General features: G+C 69.2%; 2 protein-coding genes across 9 annotated transcripts; one reads left to right on the top strand and one right to left on the bottom strand.

The window, feature by feature from the left end:
• Positions 1-2,325: 2,325 nt before the first annotated feature.
• On the top strand, positions 2,326-13,201 carry DBN1 (drebrin 1). 3 transcript variants are annotated; one of them, XM_065690981.1, is made up of 16 exons: positions 2,326-2,524; positions 6,492-6,547; positions 6,643-6,755; positions 6,910-6,984; positions 7,082-7,228; positions 7,404-7,481; positions 7,576-7,727; positions 8,083-8,146; positions 8,271-8,330; positions 8,447-8,561; positions 8,616-8,618; positions 9,663-9,800; positions 10,603-10,734; positions 11,652-12,217; positions 12,296-12,398; positions 12,485-13,201. In XM_065690981.1, exons 1-16 carry the CDS (start codon positions 2,439-2,441, stop codon positions 12,553-12,555), a joined length of 1,959 nt encoding a protein of 652 aa, XP_065547053.1. In that variant the 5' UTR covers positions 2,326-2,438; the 3' UTR covers positions 12,556-13,201. The 3 variants fall into 3 exon arrangements, with proteins under 3 accessions (XP_065547053.1, XP_065547052.1, XP_065547051.1); XM_065690979.1 differs by lacking the exons at positions 8,616-8,618; positions 9,663-9,800 and having other exon boundaries at positions 2,328-2,524; XM_065690980.1 differs by lacking the exons at positions 8,616-8,618; positions 9,663-9,800; positions 10,603-10,734 and having other exon boundaries at positions 2,327-2,524.
• On the bottom strand, positions 13,184-18,027 carry PRR7 (proline rich 7, synaptic). Of its 6 annotated transcripts, none has more exons than XM_065690992.1 (3): positions 16,412-16,499; positions 14,061-14,700; positions 13,208-13,934 (listed from the first exon to the last, which is right to left on the bottom strand). In XM_065690992.1, the coding sequence occupies exons 2-3, from the start codon at positions 14,356-14,358 to the stop codon at positions 13,546-13,548; spliced, it is 687 nt and encodes a 228-aa protein (XP_065547064.1). In that variant the 5' UTR covers positions 14,359-14,700; positions 16,412-16,499; the 3' UTR covers positions 13,208-13,545. The 6 variants fall into 6 exon arrangements, with proteins under 6 accessions (XP_065547061.1, XP_065547060.1, XP_065547062.1 ...); XM_065690991.1 differs by having other exon boundaries at positions 13,210-13,961; XM_065690989.1 differs by lacking the exon at positions 16,412-16,499 and adding an exon at positions 17,744-18,027 and having other exon boundaries at positions 13,184-14,700.
• Positions 18,028-18,864: the final 837 nt, after the last annotated feature.

Raw genomic sequence — 18,864 nt, 5'->3', positions numbered from 1 at the left:
TCCCTGCTTTACCCAGTTACTTCCCCTGGTCCCTGCTGTGCTCTGGCCCTGGGTCCTGCACAGGGACCAAGAAGCGGGGGCACGCATGGGCCACGTGCATCAGCTCTTGGCGCGCTCCAGCATAGATCAGCCAAGCGCTTGCTCATGGATGCAGCTGCTGTCCCAAAGGGTGGGTGCGAGGCCAAGCCGGCACCTCCGGCTGGAACGGGCTCAGGGCAGCGGGTGTGGGGAAGAGCTGCTCCTCCTGCTCCGCTTTGGCAGCTGGAACGGTCATTAATAATTGCAGCTCTTACCGTGATGAGCAATTGTAAGGAAAATTGCTAATCTACTGGAAGGTTCTGCTGAGGGCAGGAGCTGGCGGTGGGAAGCCAAATGCCTCCCTCCCAGCATCACCCGGAGCTGGCTTGTGGCTGTGGTGCCAGCTGCAGGAGTGCAAAACCCCGTCTAAGGTGGGGAGGGGGAAGCAGGAGGGATGGAGGTAGGCGGTGGTTGAACTGGGTGCTTGCACTGAGGTATGTGGGGCAGTGGAACGGTCACACCGAGGAGCAACAGGACGTGAGTGACAAAGGGAACAGAAACAGCCAGTGCCTGCCTGGCAGGGCCAGAACAAGCAGGGCTGTGGTAAGTGCCCCAGCGTGAGTCCCGGCTGCAGCCAAGGTCGGGGGAAGCACAGGGGAAGGTGAAGCGATGGTGGCCTCACGTGAGCAGCCACCGAGCCAAGGCTGGCTCAGCCGGGACAGCGGAGGGCAGGGCAGGGGCAGGGGAAGCAGCCGTGCGGGACGGAGCCCTGTGGGGTGGCACGGCCCTGGAACTGGTTGTGTCAGCTCAGCCCCCGGGTACCCGACCTTGGAGGGGAGGCACAGCCACAGCCTGCCTCTCCTTTGTGCTACTGCAAGGCACGCATCCACTGGGGGCTCAGCCCCTTCTACTTGGTGCCCTGTTGCCTCTGGCCCCTACTGATGACACCTCTAGCACCCAGTGTGCTTCTGTGCTTTGCCGAGAGCAGCTCTTGCCCCCCAACTCCGTGCGCCATGCGAGAGGCTTGTGCTCAGGCAGCGGAAGGAGGGTCTCGGGTGGGATTCGGAGGTGGAGCCTGAGGAGGGGCTGCGGCCACTGCTCCGAGAACAAAGCCTGGCAGCAGCAGGCTCAGGGCTCCCTCCACGTCGTAACTTGGGGTCCCACCACATTCACCCCAATGGCAGCGGAGCTGCTTGCAGGGTGCCTGCTGCAGCCCCGGCCCCTGCATTGGCCCCGGCAGCTGCTCCACAGCTGCTCACACACTCCCGCAGCCTCTGAGGGCGTGCTCCGGCTCCGGCCTGGCTCCGAAATGCTGGTGCGAGCAGGGTGTGGGGGGAGCAGGCAGGGCCTGTCGCACCCCATCCCGTGTTCCACCGAGCCTGGGGGGCTCATCCGCAGGCAGCTCTGAAGGGCTTGGTTCGGGAAGGGCCACACCAGCACTGGCCCCAGCTTGTGGGGATCAGTTCCTGTACACTCTGCCACTCCAGCACACAGACCCCTTCAGCACGGCTCTGGGCTGGGATGTGGGCAGTGCTAAGGGTCGGGGGGGTAAGGACAGTGCTGCCTGCCCTGGCAGGAGCATGTAGACCCTGCCGGGAGCTTTCACAGAGCCCTGCAAGGTCCATGCAAGAGCAGCTTTGTGGGTTCATGTGGAGGCAAAACCTCCTGGAAAAGGCACCATCGTCCTCAGGGATGGGGGGGCAGGTGGGTGGCAAAGGGGTCCCCGCAATGGCTGTGTCCACTGATACCTTGTGCAGAGCGAGGGCATGGCTGGGTCCGTAGGGCAGAGCCCACAGTGGGAGAGGAAACCTCAGGGCACAGGGCAGGGGGTAGCCGAGGGCACGGGATTCCCGGCGACCCTAGGGTGGGGGGACATGGGGCAGAGGAGGGCCTGGGGTGCAGAGGAGCAGGAGGTCCGCAGGAGGGGTAGCACAGGGCACCAGTCCCCAGGGTGGAGGAGAGCCCAGGGTGCAGAAACAGACCCTGAGGGCCGCAGGTCCCGGCGGGAGCTGAGCCGCGCCGCAGCTCTCCGGGTTCAGAGGCGCTGGTGGCGGGGTCGGAGCAGAGCGCAGGCTGCGGGTCCCTGGGCTGCAGGATCCCGGGGCCGAGCCGTGTGCGGGGGCACCCCGGGGCGGGTGGGCGCTGCCCGCACCCCCGGGGGCGAGGTGCGGTGCCCGGCGGCGCGGCCCGCGCTGTGCCCCGGAGGTGCCCCGGGGGCGCGGCGGGGCCGGGGCGGGGGCCGGGCTGGGGGGGTGGGGGGGCGGAGAGGGGGGGGCCGCCGTTCGCGGCGCTAGGACCGGGCGCGGCGGCGGGCGGAGCCTCCCCGCCGCTCGCCCCTCCGCCCGGCCGCTGCGGCAGTGTCTCGGAGGCGGGCAGGCGGCCGGTCCCTCCGGTCCCCCCGGCAGCATCCCGGCCCCGCCATGGCTGGCGTCGGCTTCGCGGCGCACCGCCTGGAGCTGCTCGCCTCCTACCAGGACGTGATCGGCGAGGACAGCCCCACCGACTGGTGAGCGCGCCCGCCGCCGCCGCCGCCCCTTTGTCCCCGCCGCCGCCGCCCTTTGTGCACGGAGCCGCCCGGTATCCCCGGCCGCGCCCCGCGCTGCGCCTCCCGCCGCCCCGGGCCCGCGGTGCCGGCAGCCCCGGCACACAAAGGCGGGCGGGGCGGCGGGGGGGGGGGGGGCGGTGTGCCCGGCCCGCGGCCCCCGGTGCCCGCACCTGCCCGCCGCTGCCGCCGCACCGGCCCGGGGCGCGGTCCCCGCTTTGTCTGCGCCGGGCCGGCACGTGCGAGCCCCGGGTCCTGCCGCCGCCGGCGGCCCCCGGCACGGCCCGACCTCCCGCCGGGCAGCGAGCGCGGGGAGCGGGGCATCCGCGCACGGCGGGGAGGGCCCGGCGGTGCCCCCGGTGCTGGGCCCGGCCCCGGGTCCCTCGCCATTGTCTGGAGCCGGAGCCGCGGGCAGGGGCGCCCGGGGAAGGGGGAGATCGCGGTTCCCTCTGCCCGGCGGAGCGAGGCCTCCGGCCGCCAGGGCACCGGGAATCCCCCCCCTCCCGGTCCCGCTCTCCGCGGCCCCCCGAGCTCCCGCGGTGCTCCATCCCAGCGGGGCCGCGGTGCATCGGCCCGGACTGCCGCGCCGTGGTGATGTGCTGCGGGATCGGGACGAGGGGCACTTCCCCGGCGGGACCCCGGCGCTGCCCTGCCCTGCTCTGCCCTGCCTGCACCCCCCTTGCGGGGCACCCTGTGCCGCGGGCGCCGGGACCCGGCAGGATCCAGGCCCCGCTGCAGCCGGTGCAGCAGCCCGCAGGGAGCATCTCCCCATCACCCTCCTGGTCCTCCAGCACCCATCCGCATCTCCCAGCCGCACCCGGGTGCCGTGGGGCTGGCTGGGGGTGTCTGACCAGGGATCCTCTCCTTGCCCCCCAGGGTGCCTGTGCTGTGGGGGGGGGGATGCTGCTGGTGTCCTGGGGTGCAGCTCACTGAGCAGAGCTGGGTGCTGGATGCATGCTATTAGTGCTGATGTCTGATGGGGATGCCAACCGTGCACCCACCACCCACTCTGGGTGCACCCACTGCCCAGCTTGGGGTATCCAGCACCTTGAGGTGCATGCTGCTGTCTAGCCAAGTCCCTGCTCTTGGGACACAGATGGGGTCTGGGAGCACCCCCGGGCTTTGTGCGCCTGGGCAGGTGCCGTTCCCCCCCCCCCCCCCCCCCCGCCTCGGGTCTCTGGGGAGCCCCACAGTCCTGCTGCCAGCCCAAGGGCACTGTGGGGAGCGCGGTGTGTGCTGGCCAGGAGGCAGCTGTCAGCCCTGGGTACATCGCTTCCCGGCATCTGCTGCAATGAGCCCTCCCTGCCAAAGCTGCTGAGAGCAGCAGAAATGGTTCCCGGGAAGGCAAGCGCCAGGGCTAGGCCCCCCCCCCCACCCCGGTTGGGCCCCCCCACCTCCAGCACTGAGCCCCATCCCGGCAGCGAGCCTCTGCCATCCCCATCCTCAGTGTTGAGCTTGCCCATCATCCGCAGCCCATCCATCCCGTGGTCACTGGGAGTATCCGGCACTTGATGCCAGGTGGGAGCAGCATCCCCACTGCAGGGCCCAGTGCCCGGGTGTGGGATGAGGGGTGATGCTGGGGGAGCTGTATTGGGCAAGGTGATGGGGACCATCCTCCCTGGTGGTGGCCCAGCTTGGCTGAGCCAGGGGCTGTTAGGACACTGCTCGGGAGCCCAGCCCTGGGTTGGTGCCGAGGGATGCCGTGTTCTTGCCCGGTTGGGATCCCTGTGTTTATCCTGAGATCCTTGTGTTTAGTCCGGGATTCCCCCTGCTCCAGTCCGGTCCTGGAGGGTCCAAGCATCCCCTCCCCCTGCCCGGCCCCGCGGAGGCTGCTGGGGCCCATTACTCGATCAGAAAGGAATTTGGTGCTGCCTTCTGAGCACGCCGACTCCCTGGAGCTCCCAGCCACATTGGAAACACATGTGCCTGGGCTGGGGTGGGCGGGCTGGGGCGATGCTACCCCTCCCCAGCCACAGCGTGGGGTCAGGCAGCTGCGGGTGCCCCATGGGTGCTGCTCCGGTGAGCCATGGGGCCATGCGAGGACAGTGGGTCCACTGTCCCCTTGGTGGGGTGATGGAGGGTCTTCACTGGAATCCCCTGGCCGTAGGGAGCCCACCCTGCCTGGGCTGCACCGGGCACCTCTGCTGATCTGCATGCCTGGAGCCCAGAGGTGGGAACGGGCTTGTGTGGGTTGGGTGGAGGGATTAAAGCCCAGGGAAGGGGATGAGTGATGTAGGATGCTGCCTGCACCCGCTGTGACATGGCTGGTTCCTGCTGCTGGGGTGATGCTGTTGGGCTGTGGGTTCCTGGGACACCCCTGGGGATGCTGCTGGCCCTGCTCACCCCCAGACTGGAAACCTTTGGATCCTCCATCCTTGGATGTGCTGCCAGGCCGTGCTGCTGGCCTGTGTTCCGGGCATGGCTCTGTTTCTGCTGCAAGCCCCGGCTGTGCTGGGAGCATCCCTGGGTGCAGGCAGCAGCATTGCACTCAGCTACCACCCTGCATGGGCCCAGGGGGAAGAGACGAAGCAGTGGGTGCCCACAGCACAGCAGGTCCTGCGCCGGGGCTGCAGTTGCAGGCATTTGCCCTTTCCCAGCACAGCATCACAGACGGCGCCTTGCAGCTGCTTTGCCGGCTCCAGGCCGGGAGCTGGCGCCGGCTGGGGCGGCCGATTAGCGGGATCGGGATGTGCGGATTAAAGTCAATCTTGTTGGTGCAATTATCTGCGGCTCGCTGCCAGGGGCTCAGGGCTGTAGGTGCCAGAGGGTGGAGGGAGCCCCCCTCCCCGTGTTACACACCCGCCTGCCTTCCCCTTGTTCTCCAGCACCCAGGGTCCAGCCGTGGCCCTGGTTTGGGGGTGGTTCTATCCGTAGGGACCCCCAGGTTCCCATCCCCCAGGCTGTGGCTGGAAGCCGGGTGAGGATGGCTGTGCTTGGCACTGGGGGATTTTGGTGCTCTGACAAGCACCGCACAGGCGCTACCAGCCGAATGCCGATGGGCAGAGCCGCCCTGGCGCAGGGATGGGGGGGTCCAGCACGGGCTGCCCCAGCTTTCCGGGTGCAGCGTGTGACAGTGGCAGGAGGTTTGGGTGCCTGCCAGGCCCCGGCAGATCCCCACTGCCTGCCTGCCTCCCCCGCTCCCCTCCGCTAATCACCTCGTCATCAGGGCGAGCTGCATCCCAGCTGGGATGGGGGGGGTTGCCATGGTGACGGAGGATGCTGGTTGCCTAGCAACATCCATCCCCTCGCCCACCTGCCCTGGACCAATTCGGCATGTGTTCTCCCCCCCTCCTATAACTGGCTGCATGCCTCTAGGGAGGTGCAGGCTGTTGGGGGTCCCCATGGAGCCCCGGGGGGGCTGGCCAAGGTGCAGTGGGAGCGAGAGGGGGTTTCCCATCCACTGGGAATGGTTTCCAAGAAACAGTCTCCATGACGGCCCCATCACACCCCGGCGGCACATTGATTTGCTGCTGCTGGTGCACCGGCGTCCTCCCCCGGCCTGGTGCCTGCTGGGCTGGCGGCTCACGCAGCCCAGCACGTGAGCGGCCCCGAGCTCCCTGCCAGGCCATGGGGCTGGCCCAAAGCTGGTCGGTAGCTGGCAGGGGCGGGGGGAGGACAGGGGCAGGCGTGCGAGGAGCCACAAGGCCACGGTGCCTTGCGTCATGGCACGGCTGCCAGCTGTTCCCTGTGTCCAAGGGACCCTTCTGTCCCCAGCCTGAGGACCCTGCCTGCAGGGAGGGGAAATAGGCCCTGCCCGAAGCCCTGGCAGCCTGGCCCTCCACAGTGGTGATGGACAAGGGTTTGGGGTGGCTGTGTGGCGGCTTGGGGGCACATGGGCAGGACTCCACTGACCTCAGTGTTACCAAGATGGGGAGGTGGGAGGCTGGCTGATGCTCCCCCCCGCTGTGGCTGACCCACACTGCCTCCCCAGGGCCCTCTACACATACGAGGATGGCTCCGATGACCTGAAGCTGGCAGCATCAGGAGGTAAGCTCCTCTGTCCCCACAGCTCGGCTCTGCCAGCCTTTTCCCCAGCACCCATCCTGGTGCTGGATGGACATAGGCTGATGGTACTGTGCCAGGCGGAGGTTTGCTGGAGCTCTCTGGCCACTTTGAGATCCAGAAGGTGATGTACGGCTTCTGCAGCGTCAAGGACCCCCAGGCCGTGCTCCCCAAATACGTCCTCGTCAACTGGGTGAGTGGGGGTGGCCGTGCTGGTGAGGCCATGCTGTGCCCACCAGAGCCACAGTGTTGGCAGGGGCGTTGCTGGGTGCAAGGCCAGGGAGGGTGCAGGTGCCCCCCTGTCCCACTGCCCCTGGTGGTCGCCCTGCCATCCATCCCTGCCATAGGTAGGTGAAGACGTGCCGGATGCCCGCAAATGCGCCTGCGCCAGCCACGTGGCCAAGATTGCTGAGTTCTTCCAGGTAGGTGATGCTGGGAATGGGGATGATGCTGGGAATGGGGATGATGCTGCCGGGGCGCAGGCCCTGGTCCCTGATGGCTGATTTGCCCCCTCCCCAGGGCGTGGATGTCATTGTCAACGCCAGCAGCGTGGAGGACATCGACCCCGGGGCCATCGGGCAGCGGCTCTCCAATGGTCTGGCCCGTGTCTCCAGCCCGGTGCTGCACCGCCTGCGGCTGCGGGAGGACGAGAACACCGAGCCCGTGGTAATGTCCCCATGGAGGCAATGGCGATGGTGGCGGCGATGGCAGCGGGCGCGGGGCATCCCTCCCGCCCGGGGCTCCTGTCTGCCGCAGCCCGTCACCCCGTGTGCCGCTTACTGTTATATCCCCCCTCGCTGATCCCAGCCCCTCCGCCCCCCCCGCCTCTCCTCCGTCCCAGGGCACTACGTACCAGAAAACTGATGCCACCGTGGAGATGAAGCGGCTCAACCGGGAGCAGTTCTGGGAACAGGCCAAGGTGGGGTATGGGGAAGGCAGATGGTAGCCCCTGGGGAGCAGGGTGAGCTGCTGGCAGGCTGATGGGCAGCACCGTCCTTCATCCCCCCCACCAGAAAGAGGAGGAATTACGCAAGGAGGAAGAGCGGAAAAAGGCTCTGGACGCCCGGCTGCGGTTCGAGCAGGAGCGGATGGAGCAGGAGCGGCTGGAGCAGGAGGAGCGGGAGCGGCGCTACCGGGAGCGCGAGGAGCAGATTGAGGAGCACAGGCACGGCGGGGGCTGCGGTGGGGCTTGTGCGCGGGGATGTGCGTGTCCGGGGGGGCTGCGAGCGTCAGGGCGGGCCCTTGGGTGTTTGTTCAGGGGGAGAAGTTGTTCCCGTTGAGGGTGCCGGGGCACCGGCACAGGGTGCCCGCAGGAGTGGTGAATTCCCCATCCCTGGCAGTGTTCAAGGCCAGGCTGGACAGAGCCTTGGGTGACACGGTCTGGTGTGAGGTGTCCCTGCCCGTGGCAGCGGGTTGGAACTGGATGATCCTAGGGTCCTTTCCAACCCAAACCATGGTGGGGTTGGGGCAGGGGCTGGCAGGAGCCGGTGCCCAGCCCCTCTCCTGTGCCCTCGTCACAGGCGGAAGCAGCAGAGCATGGAGGCGGAGGAGGCCCGGCAGCGCCTGAAGGAGCAGTCCATCTTCGTAAGTGCTGCGGCGGGCATGGAGCCGGGCTGGGAGCCTTCGTCTGGCATCACCCCCAGGGAGGGCTTTCCCAGCTGGGTCCGCAGGGCATGCCGGGGCCGGGGCTGACGCCGCGTCTCCGCAGGGGGAGCAGCAAGAGGAGGACGACAGGCAGCAGCTCAGGAAATCAGAGTCGGAGGTGGAGGTGAGTGTGGTGTCAGCTGTGCCCGGTGCTGGGCCTCGCTCCCCAGCCAGTGGCGCCCAGAGCATCTGGGGGGTACCTGGGGGGTGTCGGGTCTCAGCCTCCCCCCGTCCCCGCAGGAGGCTGCTGCCATCATCGCTCAGCGGCCCGACAACCCCCGGGACTTCTTCAAGCAGCAGGAGCGGGTGGCATCGGGCAGCAGCGACGCCATCTCACCGGGCAGCCACAGGACAGGTGAGGGGCTGGGGGGCTGCGGGCACCGGGGGGGCACAGAGAGCCCCGGGGGAGCAGGTGAGTGCGGGATCTGGGGGGGATCTGTGATGTGGGGAGGGGGTGTCCCCTCTGCTGTCCCCGGCGCCATGGTTGTGGGTGCCATGGGCACGAGGATGGCAGGGCGTCGTTGTGCTCTGCTGTGCCAGCGTCACCGCCACTGCCACCGCACCTCACGTGGCCCCTGCAGCCGGGGCAGCTTGGCAGGGGCTGGATGTCAGAGTGTTTTCAGCAAGGGGGGGTCATCCTGCTCCTTGCTGGGTGTCGTCCATTCACCCTTCATTCACCGTGCTGGCAGCCAGGTTGGCAGCGTGGTCGGGGCAGCTGGGGTTCGGGGTGGCTTGGGAGCTCATCCCATGGGGGCAGCTATGAGAGTGAGGGGGGCACCCGGTGTGCTCCTGGCTGGCAGGGAGTGCCCGTAGAGAGGCTGGGCTGCCCCACAGTGCGGGGTCCAGCCCCGGGACTCTCTTTGCGGCTCTGGGGTAGGGGCTGGCTGTCCTGGTGGGCACCTTGGCCATGGGGCCATGTCGTGGCGCAGAGCTGGGGATTGTGCTGGGGTGCTGTGCCATGGGGCTGTGCTGGAGGGAGCCTGTGATGTGTGTTCTTGCTGTGGGGTCATGCCATGGGTCATGCCATGGGCTGCGCCATGGGCTGTGCCGTGGGGCTGTGCTGTGGAGTTGTGCCTCAGGGCAATGCCGTGGGTCTGTGCCGTGGGTCGTGCCATGGGCTGTGTGTTGTGGCCGTGCCGTGGGGCTGTGCCGTCAGTTGTGCCGTGAGTTCGTGCTGTGCCTGAGCAGATAGCTGGTCCCAGGGCTGTGTCCTGGGCTCTCTTCCCACATGGCCGTGCAGCACCACCTTCCATTCTTCTGTCCTGCTGTCTTTCCATCCTCTTGTCCCACCATTCTCCCACCCCGCTGTCAGTGCTGCCTCCTGTCCTGCCGTCCTCCCACCCCGGTGCCTCCGTGTCCCGGCCCCACCATGGCTGCGCCGAGCAGGGACTGACCCATCTCTTTGCTCTCTCTCTCTCTCCGTCCGTCCGTCTGTCTGTCTGTCTTTCTCTCACAGGTCGTCTGCACTGTCCTTTCATAAAGACAGCTGACAGTGGGCCGCCTTCCTCCTCCTCCTCATCCTCCTCCCCCCCGCGGACCCCCTTCCCCTATATCACCTGCCACCGCACCCCAAATCTCTCCTCTTTCTTTCCATGTAGGTAGCTGGGAGCCCCTGGGCATGCAGCTTTGGGGGGGCTGCACTGCGGGCGGCTGCCCCACAGCCCACCCCAGCCCCACAGCACATGGAACCGACAGCGGAGGCAGCACCACTCCCATGGGCACCCTGCACACCTCAGCTGGGGCTGGCCCCATGGCGGGTGCTGTGCCCCTGGGGTGGGAGGATGCGGCAGGCTGTGCCTGTGGGGCAGGTTGTGCCCGTGGTATGGGAAGGGGGCACTGGGCAGGCTGTGTCTGTGGGATAGATGGGGACAGGGCAGTGCTGTACCCATGGGGCACGCCGTGCCCATGGGGCAGGTGGGGACGGAGCAGGCTGTGCCCTGGAACACATAGGACTGTGTCCATAAGGCAGTGCAGGATGGAGAAGGCTGTGCCCATGGGGCAGAAGGGGCCGGATGGTGCTTGGGGCCATGTGAGACTGCCCCCCCCACTAGCCAGGGATGGCAGGGCACAGAGTTGTGCCTGCAGGGGCTGGGCAGTGCCAGGGCCCAGCAGGGTGATGTGTGGGCAAGGCCAGTGTGCACCATGGCATGTATGGGGCTGCCTGTGCCCATACCTGGCAGATGTGGGGTCCGTGGCTGCGTGGGGCCAGTGGGCATGCCTGGCAGGGCACATGGTGGTTGTTGCACCCATGGGTGCAGGATGCAGTGGCAGGTACATGATGACGTGTTTGACAGCTCGTGGTTGGCGTGGGGCAGGAGCAGGGGCGGTGCTGGGGGGGCTGGTCCCCTGCCTGTGTGGGCACCCCCACATCCACCCCCCGTCTCCCTTGTCCGCAGGCAGCCAGTCGGACGCGTACCGCAAGGCCTCGGCAGCGGGCTGCAGCCCCTGCGAGCGCAGCCCCGCCGCCACGCCGCTGGGCACGCCGGGCACCCGCATGCCGGGTGACGACACACCAGCAGCGCCCAAAGGTGGGCCCAGGGCTGGCGCTGCCCGGGCTCATCCCCGCAGCGCGGCCCCTGCTGCAGCCCTGCCACCCTCCCTTGCATGGCATCGTGCATCCGTGCTGTCCTGTTTGCATCCCTCGATAGAGCCCTGCCCCGCCGGCTCTGCTGTGTCCCCAGCACATCCCCGCCGTATCCGCTGCACCGCACCGGTGCATCCCCGCCGTCTCTGCTGATTCCGCCCCCACCCCGTGCTCCGCCGTCATTGTTGCATCCCTGCTGTCCCCAGTGCATTTGCTAACACCAGGGCATCCCTGCTGTCTCTGCTGTACCCCACCCCTGCATTTCCCATCTCCAGTGCATCCCTGCTATTGCCAGTGCATTCCCTGTGCCAAACATCCCCACCATCTCTGCATCACCCCAGTGCAGCTCCCACTGTCTCTGCTGCATCCCCCAATGCGACTCTGCCCTATCTGCCATCCCCGCCAGTGTTACTGCTTCCTTCCATGCATCCCCACTATGCCACTGCATCCCTAATGCGTCCCAGCCAATTGTGCCGCAGTCTCCATGTGTCCCTGCTCTGTCCCCACTGTCCCCTTTGCACCCCCTGGTGTATCCCAGCTTTCTCTTCCGTATCTTTCCAATGCACCTCTCCCTGTCCTCTCCACATCCCCTGAGCTTCCCTGCTACTCCCCCCACCCAAGTAGGGCCGAGTCACCTCCCAGGAGATCACCTTGCCCCCCATCATGTTCCCTCCACCCCTGGTCTCCTGGTGCGTGCCATGGGTCTCCCCTCCTTGCCCACTCACTCCCACCCATCCCCGCAGCATCTCCCCACTGCGCCCGCCCAAAGAAACCCCCCTCCCAAGTGCAGCCCTTTCCCTGGCTGTCCCTGAGCCCTGGATAAGGGGGCTGCCCACACTGACTGCTCTGCCCCCCTTGCAGACACCCCCAGCCCCAGCACCCAGGAGGCCGAGGCAGCCACCCCCGAGCAGCACTGGCCCTTCCCGGGGCCCGAGGACAAGGTCGCCGAGCCCCTCGGGGACGAGCCCAGCCCCAGGCCGGTGTGGACAGCGGGGGGTGACATCCTGGGGGACCTGGTGACCCTGGAGCCCGCTGAGCCCTCCCCGCCACCCACGGCCACCGAGCCCCAGCCCGGGGGGACCCCCAACCCCGAGAGCCTCATCGACCTGTGGCAGAGCGACGGGGCGGCCCCCCCGGCTGCCTGGCCCCTGCCTGCTGCCCCTGTCCCCGAGGGACCCCCGGCCGCGCTGCCCGACGAGGGGCCCCTGCTCAGCCTGGATGAGCTGCCCGAGCCCCCCGCCACCTTCTGCGATGCGGAGCAGGAGGAGGAGGAAGAGGAGGAGGAGGCAGCCGGCGGGGGGGGCCCCCAGCCCGGGGGGCTCGGCTGCCAGAGTGCCCCCCAGGAGGATGCCCCGGGCCGAGAGACCCCCCCCATCACCAACGGGGAGATGGCCCCCAAGGATGGGACGCCGGGTCGTGGGGAGCAGGTGAGCATCGCCGGGGAGGGAGGTGGTGGTGGGGTGATGGGGTTGATGGGGGGGTCCTGACCATTGCCCCCACCCCAGGCCAGCGAGGGCTACTTTAGCCAGTCCCAAGAGGAGGAGGTGCCCCCCCCAGAGGAGCCATCGGCCAAAGCCCCCCAGCCTGTCTTCTACAACAAGCCCCCAGGTGAGTGGGGACGGGGAACATGGGGGGATTGTCCATCCCTCTATTGGACATCCCCACCATGCTGACCCCCCCACCTTGTCCCCCAGAGATTGACATCACATGCTGGGACGCGGACCCCCTGCCCGAGGAGGAGGAGAGCTTCGGGGGGGGTCTGTAAGCCCGGGCCCCGCTGCCGGCACCCGCAGCTTGCCCCGGCCGGCGCGGGGCATAGTGGGGGACACAGCTGGGGGCCTGGACCCCCCCATTACCCCGCTGGGGCCCCACAGGCTGAGGCCTCCGGGTGGGGGCCCCCCCGCTGCACCCCCACCCCGGGGCACCTTTTGCAGCCCCCCCCTCCCCTCTCTTTTTTAAGTTGTCGGTAGGAGCCGTGTCAGCCCCCAGCCCCCCATTAGCAGCTCCCCCCCCCGCTGCCCCAGCGCCCCTTTGGAGGGGGGGGACACGACACACGCTCGCATCCCCTGCCCAGCTATGGGACAGGGTCCTCGTTCTCTTCGTGCCCCCCCCCGGGAGTCCCCAGTACTTTGCACGAGTTAAAAGCAAAAAGGAATAATACTAATAATGGATGAATATGGCAATAAAGTGACCTGACCGAGGCGAGGCTGTGGCCAGCAGTGCCCCCCCCCGACCCAAACCCCAGCAGGAAGCTGGTGTGGGGATTTTACACCCCCTGCTTCTTTCCTAGCTGGGAATTCCCCCCCCCCCCATTCCCTATCCCTTTCCCCATTCCCGGTGACTGTTTTTGGAAAGCACAAGTTCTGTACCGGCGGTGTGCTCATGTCTGTTAATAAATAAAGAGACTCCCATGGGGGCTGCAGCCTGCTGGGGGGGGGGGGGGCAGGGAGGGCTGGGGGGGTCCCCTCGACGCCAGGAGCCAAACCCGAGCCACAAACTTTTATTCTCAAACTGTAACAAACGAAAAAGTTAAGAAACAAGAGCAGAGTCCGGGTCCCCGGAGCCCCCGGCCGGGGGGGGGGGCAGCAGGGGCCAGGCGGGGAACCAGCCCCTTCCGCGCCGGCGGCGATGGCCCGCGCCAGGGCGGGTGTCCCCGGGGTGATGGGGGCAACCGAACCCAAATTCCCATCCCCCCTCCTCCTCCAGTGCCGGAGGGGCACCCGCAGTAAGGTCCGGGGGTCCCCCGGTGCCGCCGTTAGACAGCGGTAGTCCTGCCGAAGAGGGGCATGGAGACCGGGAGGTGCCAGGGTCCCGGCTCGTAGGTGTCCCTGCTGCTGAGCTCCGAGTCCGTCCAGCTGGGAAACATGCGAGGGGAGCACTCTGCCTGCAGGTAGAGGTCCGGGCAGGCAGGGCCGGGGCTGGCCGAGCGGGGCAGGTGCAGTGCGGAGCCGTAGCCGGCGTCCAGGAAAAGGGGTTTGTAGCTGGGGGGCTGCTCCTGCTTCTCCAGCCGCTCGTGGCTCAGGAACGGGGCGTTGATTTTGCGGTAGAGCCCCCGTGTGTCCATCAGCACCTCGCTGTATGGTGGGGGGGGCTCCGCCATCAGCAGCGCTTCCTCGTAACACGGCGGCTTTGACAGGTCTGACTCTGCAAGGCAAAGCCCCCCCCGGACCCCTACTGCCATCAGTGCTGCGCCCCGGTCCTCCTGCCGTATCCCCCCCCGACACCAGGGAGAAGCGCACGCTGCGCCGACATCTCCTCCCTGCTCCTTACCGTGCCGGCAGCTCCAGGGCCGGGGGGGAGGGATGTGGTGGGGGTGATGATGGTGGGGCTCGAGGCGCAGGCGGTGGGGAATGGCGATGCCGGGGGGGCTGCCCCCATAACCCTCGTAGTGCAGCGGCTCCAGCTCCAGCGCACGTAGGCTCTGCTCCCGCAGCCGCTCCTCCTGCTGCCGTTTCACCCGCCGCCGCAGGTAGCTGCAGAAGCAGCACAGCAGCACGATGAGGCCCCAGATGAGCCAGAAGCCCGCGAAGCAGGTGAGGAAGGTGTAGGTGCCCTGGGACATCACCATCTTGGCTGCCGGTCCCGGGGGGAGGCCACGGCCTCTCCCTGCCCTCGGGGTGGGGGACGGGATGCTCAGGGCAGCGGCAGGGCCAGGGCAGGACCCGATGCTGCCAGGGCTACCGAGGGCATCTCCCCGGGCCGTGCCCGGCGGCGTCTCCTCCGGCCCGCGGGCGCCCGCCGTCAGGGGTCCGTCCTCGCCATGGAGCCGGGGGGGGCTGGAGCAGGTGGGTCAGGCCTGGGTACGCTGGGCGGGCGGCGGGGCTGGGGGCCGGCGGGGCGGGCGGCGGGGGGATGGGGCCGGCGGGGTCCCGCTGCCCATCGCTGGGAGGGGGCCGCTGGGGAGGGGGCCCTGCAACGAGACAGACGCGAGTGTGAGCGTGGCTGGCACGCGGCTGCCCCATTCCCATCGCGACCGGCGGGGAGCCCTACGTGCACCCCCGCCATTGCCCCCCACGGCGGCAAACCCGCACCCAACCCCAGCTCCCTGCCACGGCACTGCCGGGCACCCCAGGGAGCGACACGGATGCTGCGGTCACCACAGCATCGACACCTTCAACGTCAGGGGGTGTCCGCCGGTGTCCCCCACTCCTGCCCACCCAGTGCACCCCACATCGGCTGCAGAGCCCGGGCAGCTCAGGCCCTGTGCCACCAGCAGGGAGCCCCGGGGTGCCTGAGGAGGAGGAGGAGGAGGAGGAGGGACGTGCAGAGCTGCCGGCTGCCTGCGGCACGTGGCGCTCGCAGGAGCACGTGCACTGCGGCCATCACTGGCCTCACGGCCACCAAAGAGGGTCAGCGGACGGTGGCACCTCGACTCGGTGATGCAGGGCAATGGGAACTGTCACCCCTGTTGGGTCACTGCCTTTAGGCAGGGTGACAGTTTGGTTATGTCCAGCCAGGCACCAAACAGCGCGTGCCAGGGACTGGGGGGAACATGCCCATCAATGAGTGGGGAGCACCACCCGTGGGTGCTCACAGATAGGCATGTAAGCATACGTGAGAATTATTATGGTATGGGAGAAAACTGGCCTGCCCATGGGGAGGTGGGTGAATGCTGAAGTGCTGGTGGCTGAAGGCAGAAGGACCACGATGGCATCATCGCTTCCACGTGCCTCTGCTTGGCAAAAGGGTCCCTGTCAGCTCACGGGGCAAGATCGAGGTGACCATGGCAGGGCCACCGGGTGCCAGGCGGCTGGGGGGGCAGAGGGAAGGGCAGTGCGGCCAGAGAGCTGAGCCCAGCCGGGAGGAAGGAGGAATGGAGGAAGGAAGGGTCCGGGAGACCCGGCCATACTCTGCGGGCAGTGGTGGGCAGCAGAGGCTGCTTCATCACACAGATGGAAGCGGGGACAGAGGCAGTGTCGGGATGTCAGTGTCTGCGGAGGGGGTGCCCCTTTTCTGGGGCTCCCCAAGTTGCCATCGCTGCCTGGCCAAGGCCAGCCCGGTGCGGGCGGAGCTCGCCGGTGCCGGCAACAACAGGGCTCCCACCGGCAGCCTCGGTGTCCCCGGGGGCACCGTGTGGGAAGGGCCGCGGGTCGAGCACCGGGAGACGGCCAGAGGAACACCGGGAATGATGGCGGGGCGGGGAGTACTGACGGCGCCTGGAGACCGGGGGCGTTTGCAGCTGGGGGGAGCGGGGCTGCCCGGGCCGTGCAAGCTGCGGGAGCAGCGGGGCCGGGCTGGGAGACACCCACACCGGCGGGGGAAAGGACCGGCTGCCGGCTGGGAGCAGCCACCGGGCCGCCCCACTGCCCCCGGCCGCGGCCTGGGCCCCGATGCCCGCCCTGCGCCTCCGGCGGGAGGGGAACACCCCGGCGGGGACCTCCTCGCTGCCAGCGCCGGGCGCGGCAGCCCCCTCCTCATCCTCCTCCTCCTCTTCCTCCGCCGGAGCGCGCTCCCGCCGGGCACGGACCGGAGCCGCGCGCCCCGCTACGCGCCGCGCGCCTCGGCCCCGGCCGCCGCTTGCCGGTGCCGGCGGCCCCGCGCGCCCCCGCCCCGGCCCCGCTGCCTCCGCGCCGCGCAACAGGCGGAGGCGTCGCGCCCGCTCCCTCCGCGGCTCCCGTTACCGGCGGCGGCGCACGTGGCTCAAGCGGCGGGCGGCGGCTCCATCGGGTGGCGGCGGCGGGAGGGGGAGCGGGGGGAGAGGAAGGGGCCCCGGTGCGCGCCCGGTGCGCGGCGCCGCCGCCGCCTCCCGGCGCTGCCTTTGTCTCCGGTGAGCGCTCCCGCGCCGCCGCCGCGCGCCGCCCCGCCCGGGCTCCCGCCCCGCCGCTCCGCCCCGCCCTCGGCTCGGGGAGGGACCCGGCAGCCGGCGGACCCCTCGCACCCCCACCCCGGGACCCGCCGCCGAGCGGGGGCTACCGGCGGGGGGGGGGGGAACGGGGGAACGGGCACTACCTTGGGAATCCCCTTCCTCTCCCGCGGGGAACGGCCGCGGGGTCCCGGTGGCGTGAGGGCCGTGGCATCCCCGGGGGTGGCCGCGGGAGGCCCGCAGGGCGGGGGTCGGGGATGCCCCCCGGGTGACGGCCCCACGGTCCGCGTGGGGTGATGGTCCTGCGATGCCCCGGGGGTGATGGTCCACGGCGGGATGCCACGGGCTCCCGCATCCGGTGGCCCCGCACTCACCCGAGGGGTGGTTGGGGGATGCCGGGGGATGCCAGCCACCCACTGCCCCCGTGCCAGCCGCAGCCTCCTTGGGTGACAGTCACGGGCTCCCCCGAGGTGGCGGCCAGCGCACGGACAGTGACAGGGGCAGTTCAGCCGCTCACGAGACCTTGACAGCCCCCGCTGCAGCCGGGGGCACGACTGTGCGGGGCAGGAGGCCAGCGAGGGACAGCGGTGGCACTGGGTGACACAAGAGCGTGCCCTGGGGGCACCCCGAGCTGCCCCTGCTCCCGGCGGAGACCCCTCACTGGCTTCGTGTCCTCGTGCGCTGGGGCTCCCCCCCGCCCATTTGCCATCGGGGCCGTCAGCAGCTCTTCTCTGCTGCGCCCAAGGCTGGTGGTCACGGTCCCCACGGGAAACCTCCCCAAGCTCCTTGGAACAGGGCAAAAGAGCCCCGCTCCCCATCCGCTGCACCCTGGGGCACCCTGGTGACAGGGCAGAGCCGTGCCAGAAGCCGGGGCGGGGGTGACCGGGTGTGGGTCCCCACGCAGGCTGTGACCCCGCCGCCGCTTCCTCCCCGTGGGCAGGGTGACGGCCGCACACACGGCGCATTGTTCTGCCGGGGCCCGGCCGGAAGGACTTCCTCCATCCCAGCCAGGGGACGACCCGGGGCCGCCGGGCGCCCGCTCGGGTAGGCAGAGAGGCTGCGGCAGCCGGCCAAGCCCCGCCGCCTCGCTCGGCGCAGGGCCGTGGTGGCCATGTCTCCCCCGGCCCCCATGGCCCCGGCCCCAACTCACCTCGTCAAAACTCGCCTCCTGCGATCGGACCTCAAAGCGTGGCCGCGGCCGCCCGGCAGAGCCGGCTCGACGGTTGTGGGGGTGCCCGAGCAGCACCCTCAGCGGGCAGGGGGCTGCGGCCATGCAGGGGGGCTCGGGTACTCCCTCGGGGCGGGGGTAACGCAGAGGCGGGGGGCACGGCGGGGCCCTGGGGCATCGTCAGGCCAGGGCGATGGCGGGCGGGGGGGGCCAGGCCTCCGGCCCCGCCAGCGCCGGGGGCCGGGAGCTGCCTTCCCCTTCCCCACGGCGGCGGGGGGAGGCAGGCGGGGGAGCGCTCCCCGAGCCACATGGTGGGCTGGAGGAGGAGCCGTTGCCCAGGCAACAGCTGAGAGCATCCTTCACCCCTGAAAATCGTGTGCCGGCGCTGCCGCCACAGCCCCACCGCTAGAGACTCAGCACCCCGGACCCACAGCGCCCTAGCGCCCACTCAGAGCTCGGCCAGGGGCTGCCGTGTCCGTGGGGTACAGCTCCAGACGTACAGCAGCACCCCCTGACCCACATCCTGCTCTCCCCCCTCCCCTCAAGACAGGGATGTGGATGAGGCACACCCCAAATGTTAGGACTGGGACAGCGCTGGGCAGGGGGGAGCTGGAGACAGGCAGAGCCCCGTCCATGCCCTGCTCAAGGCAGGGGCTGCCCAGAGCCCGGCCCTGCCCACACAGCCACGCTGGCGGGGTGACAGACACCACTGACACAGTGGGGACCCCAGGACCCGGGTGCCACAGCCCCGGCAGTGCCGGCAGGGCGGCACCACATCCCCGGCTGGTGCGGTGGGAGCAGCAACCCCCAGGCAGCCCCATCCCCCCGCCCTGCCTGCTTTCCTTCCATGGCTGCAGAAAATTCCTGGATTTTACCCCAAGATGCCCCCTCCGAGTGTGAGAACTCCTCCTCGGCCCGCTCCCATAGCAACTGTTCCCTAGCTACCCAGCCGCACTTGCTATTCTCATCCCTGTGCAGCTGCGTGCGGCCCCCCCGCGCTGCGCATGGGGCTGCTGCCACCACCGGTCCTGGTCCCCAAACCCACCCTGCAGCCACCCCAACCGCCTGTGCATGCTCCCTCTCTGGTGACTGTCGTGACCCCA

The sequence above is a fragment of the Lathamus discolor genome, chromosome 10 (genome assembly GCF_037157495.1).
Source record: "Lathamus discolor isolate bLatDis1 chromosome 10, bLatDis1.hap1, whole genome shotgun sequence".
Lineage (NCBI taxonomy): Eukaryota > Metazoa > Chordata > Aves > Psittaciformes > Psittacidae > Lathamus > Lathamus discolor.
This window is presented reverse-complemented; position numbering and strand designations above follow the sequence as displayed.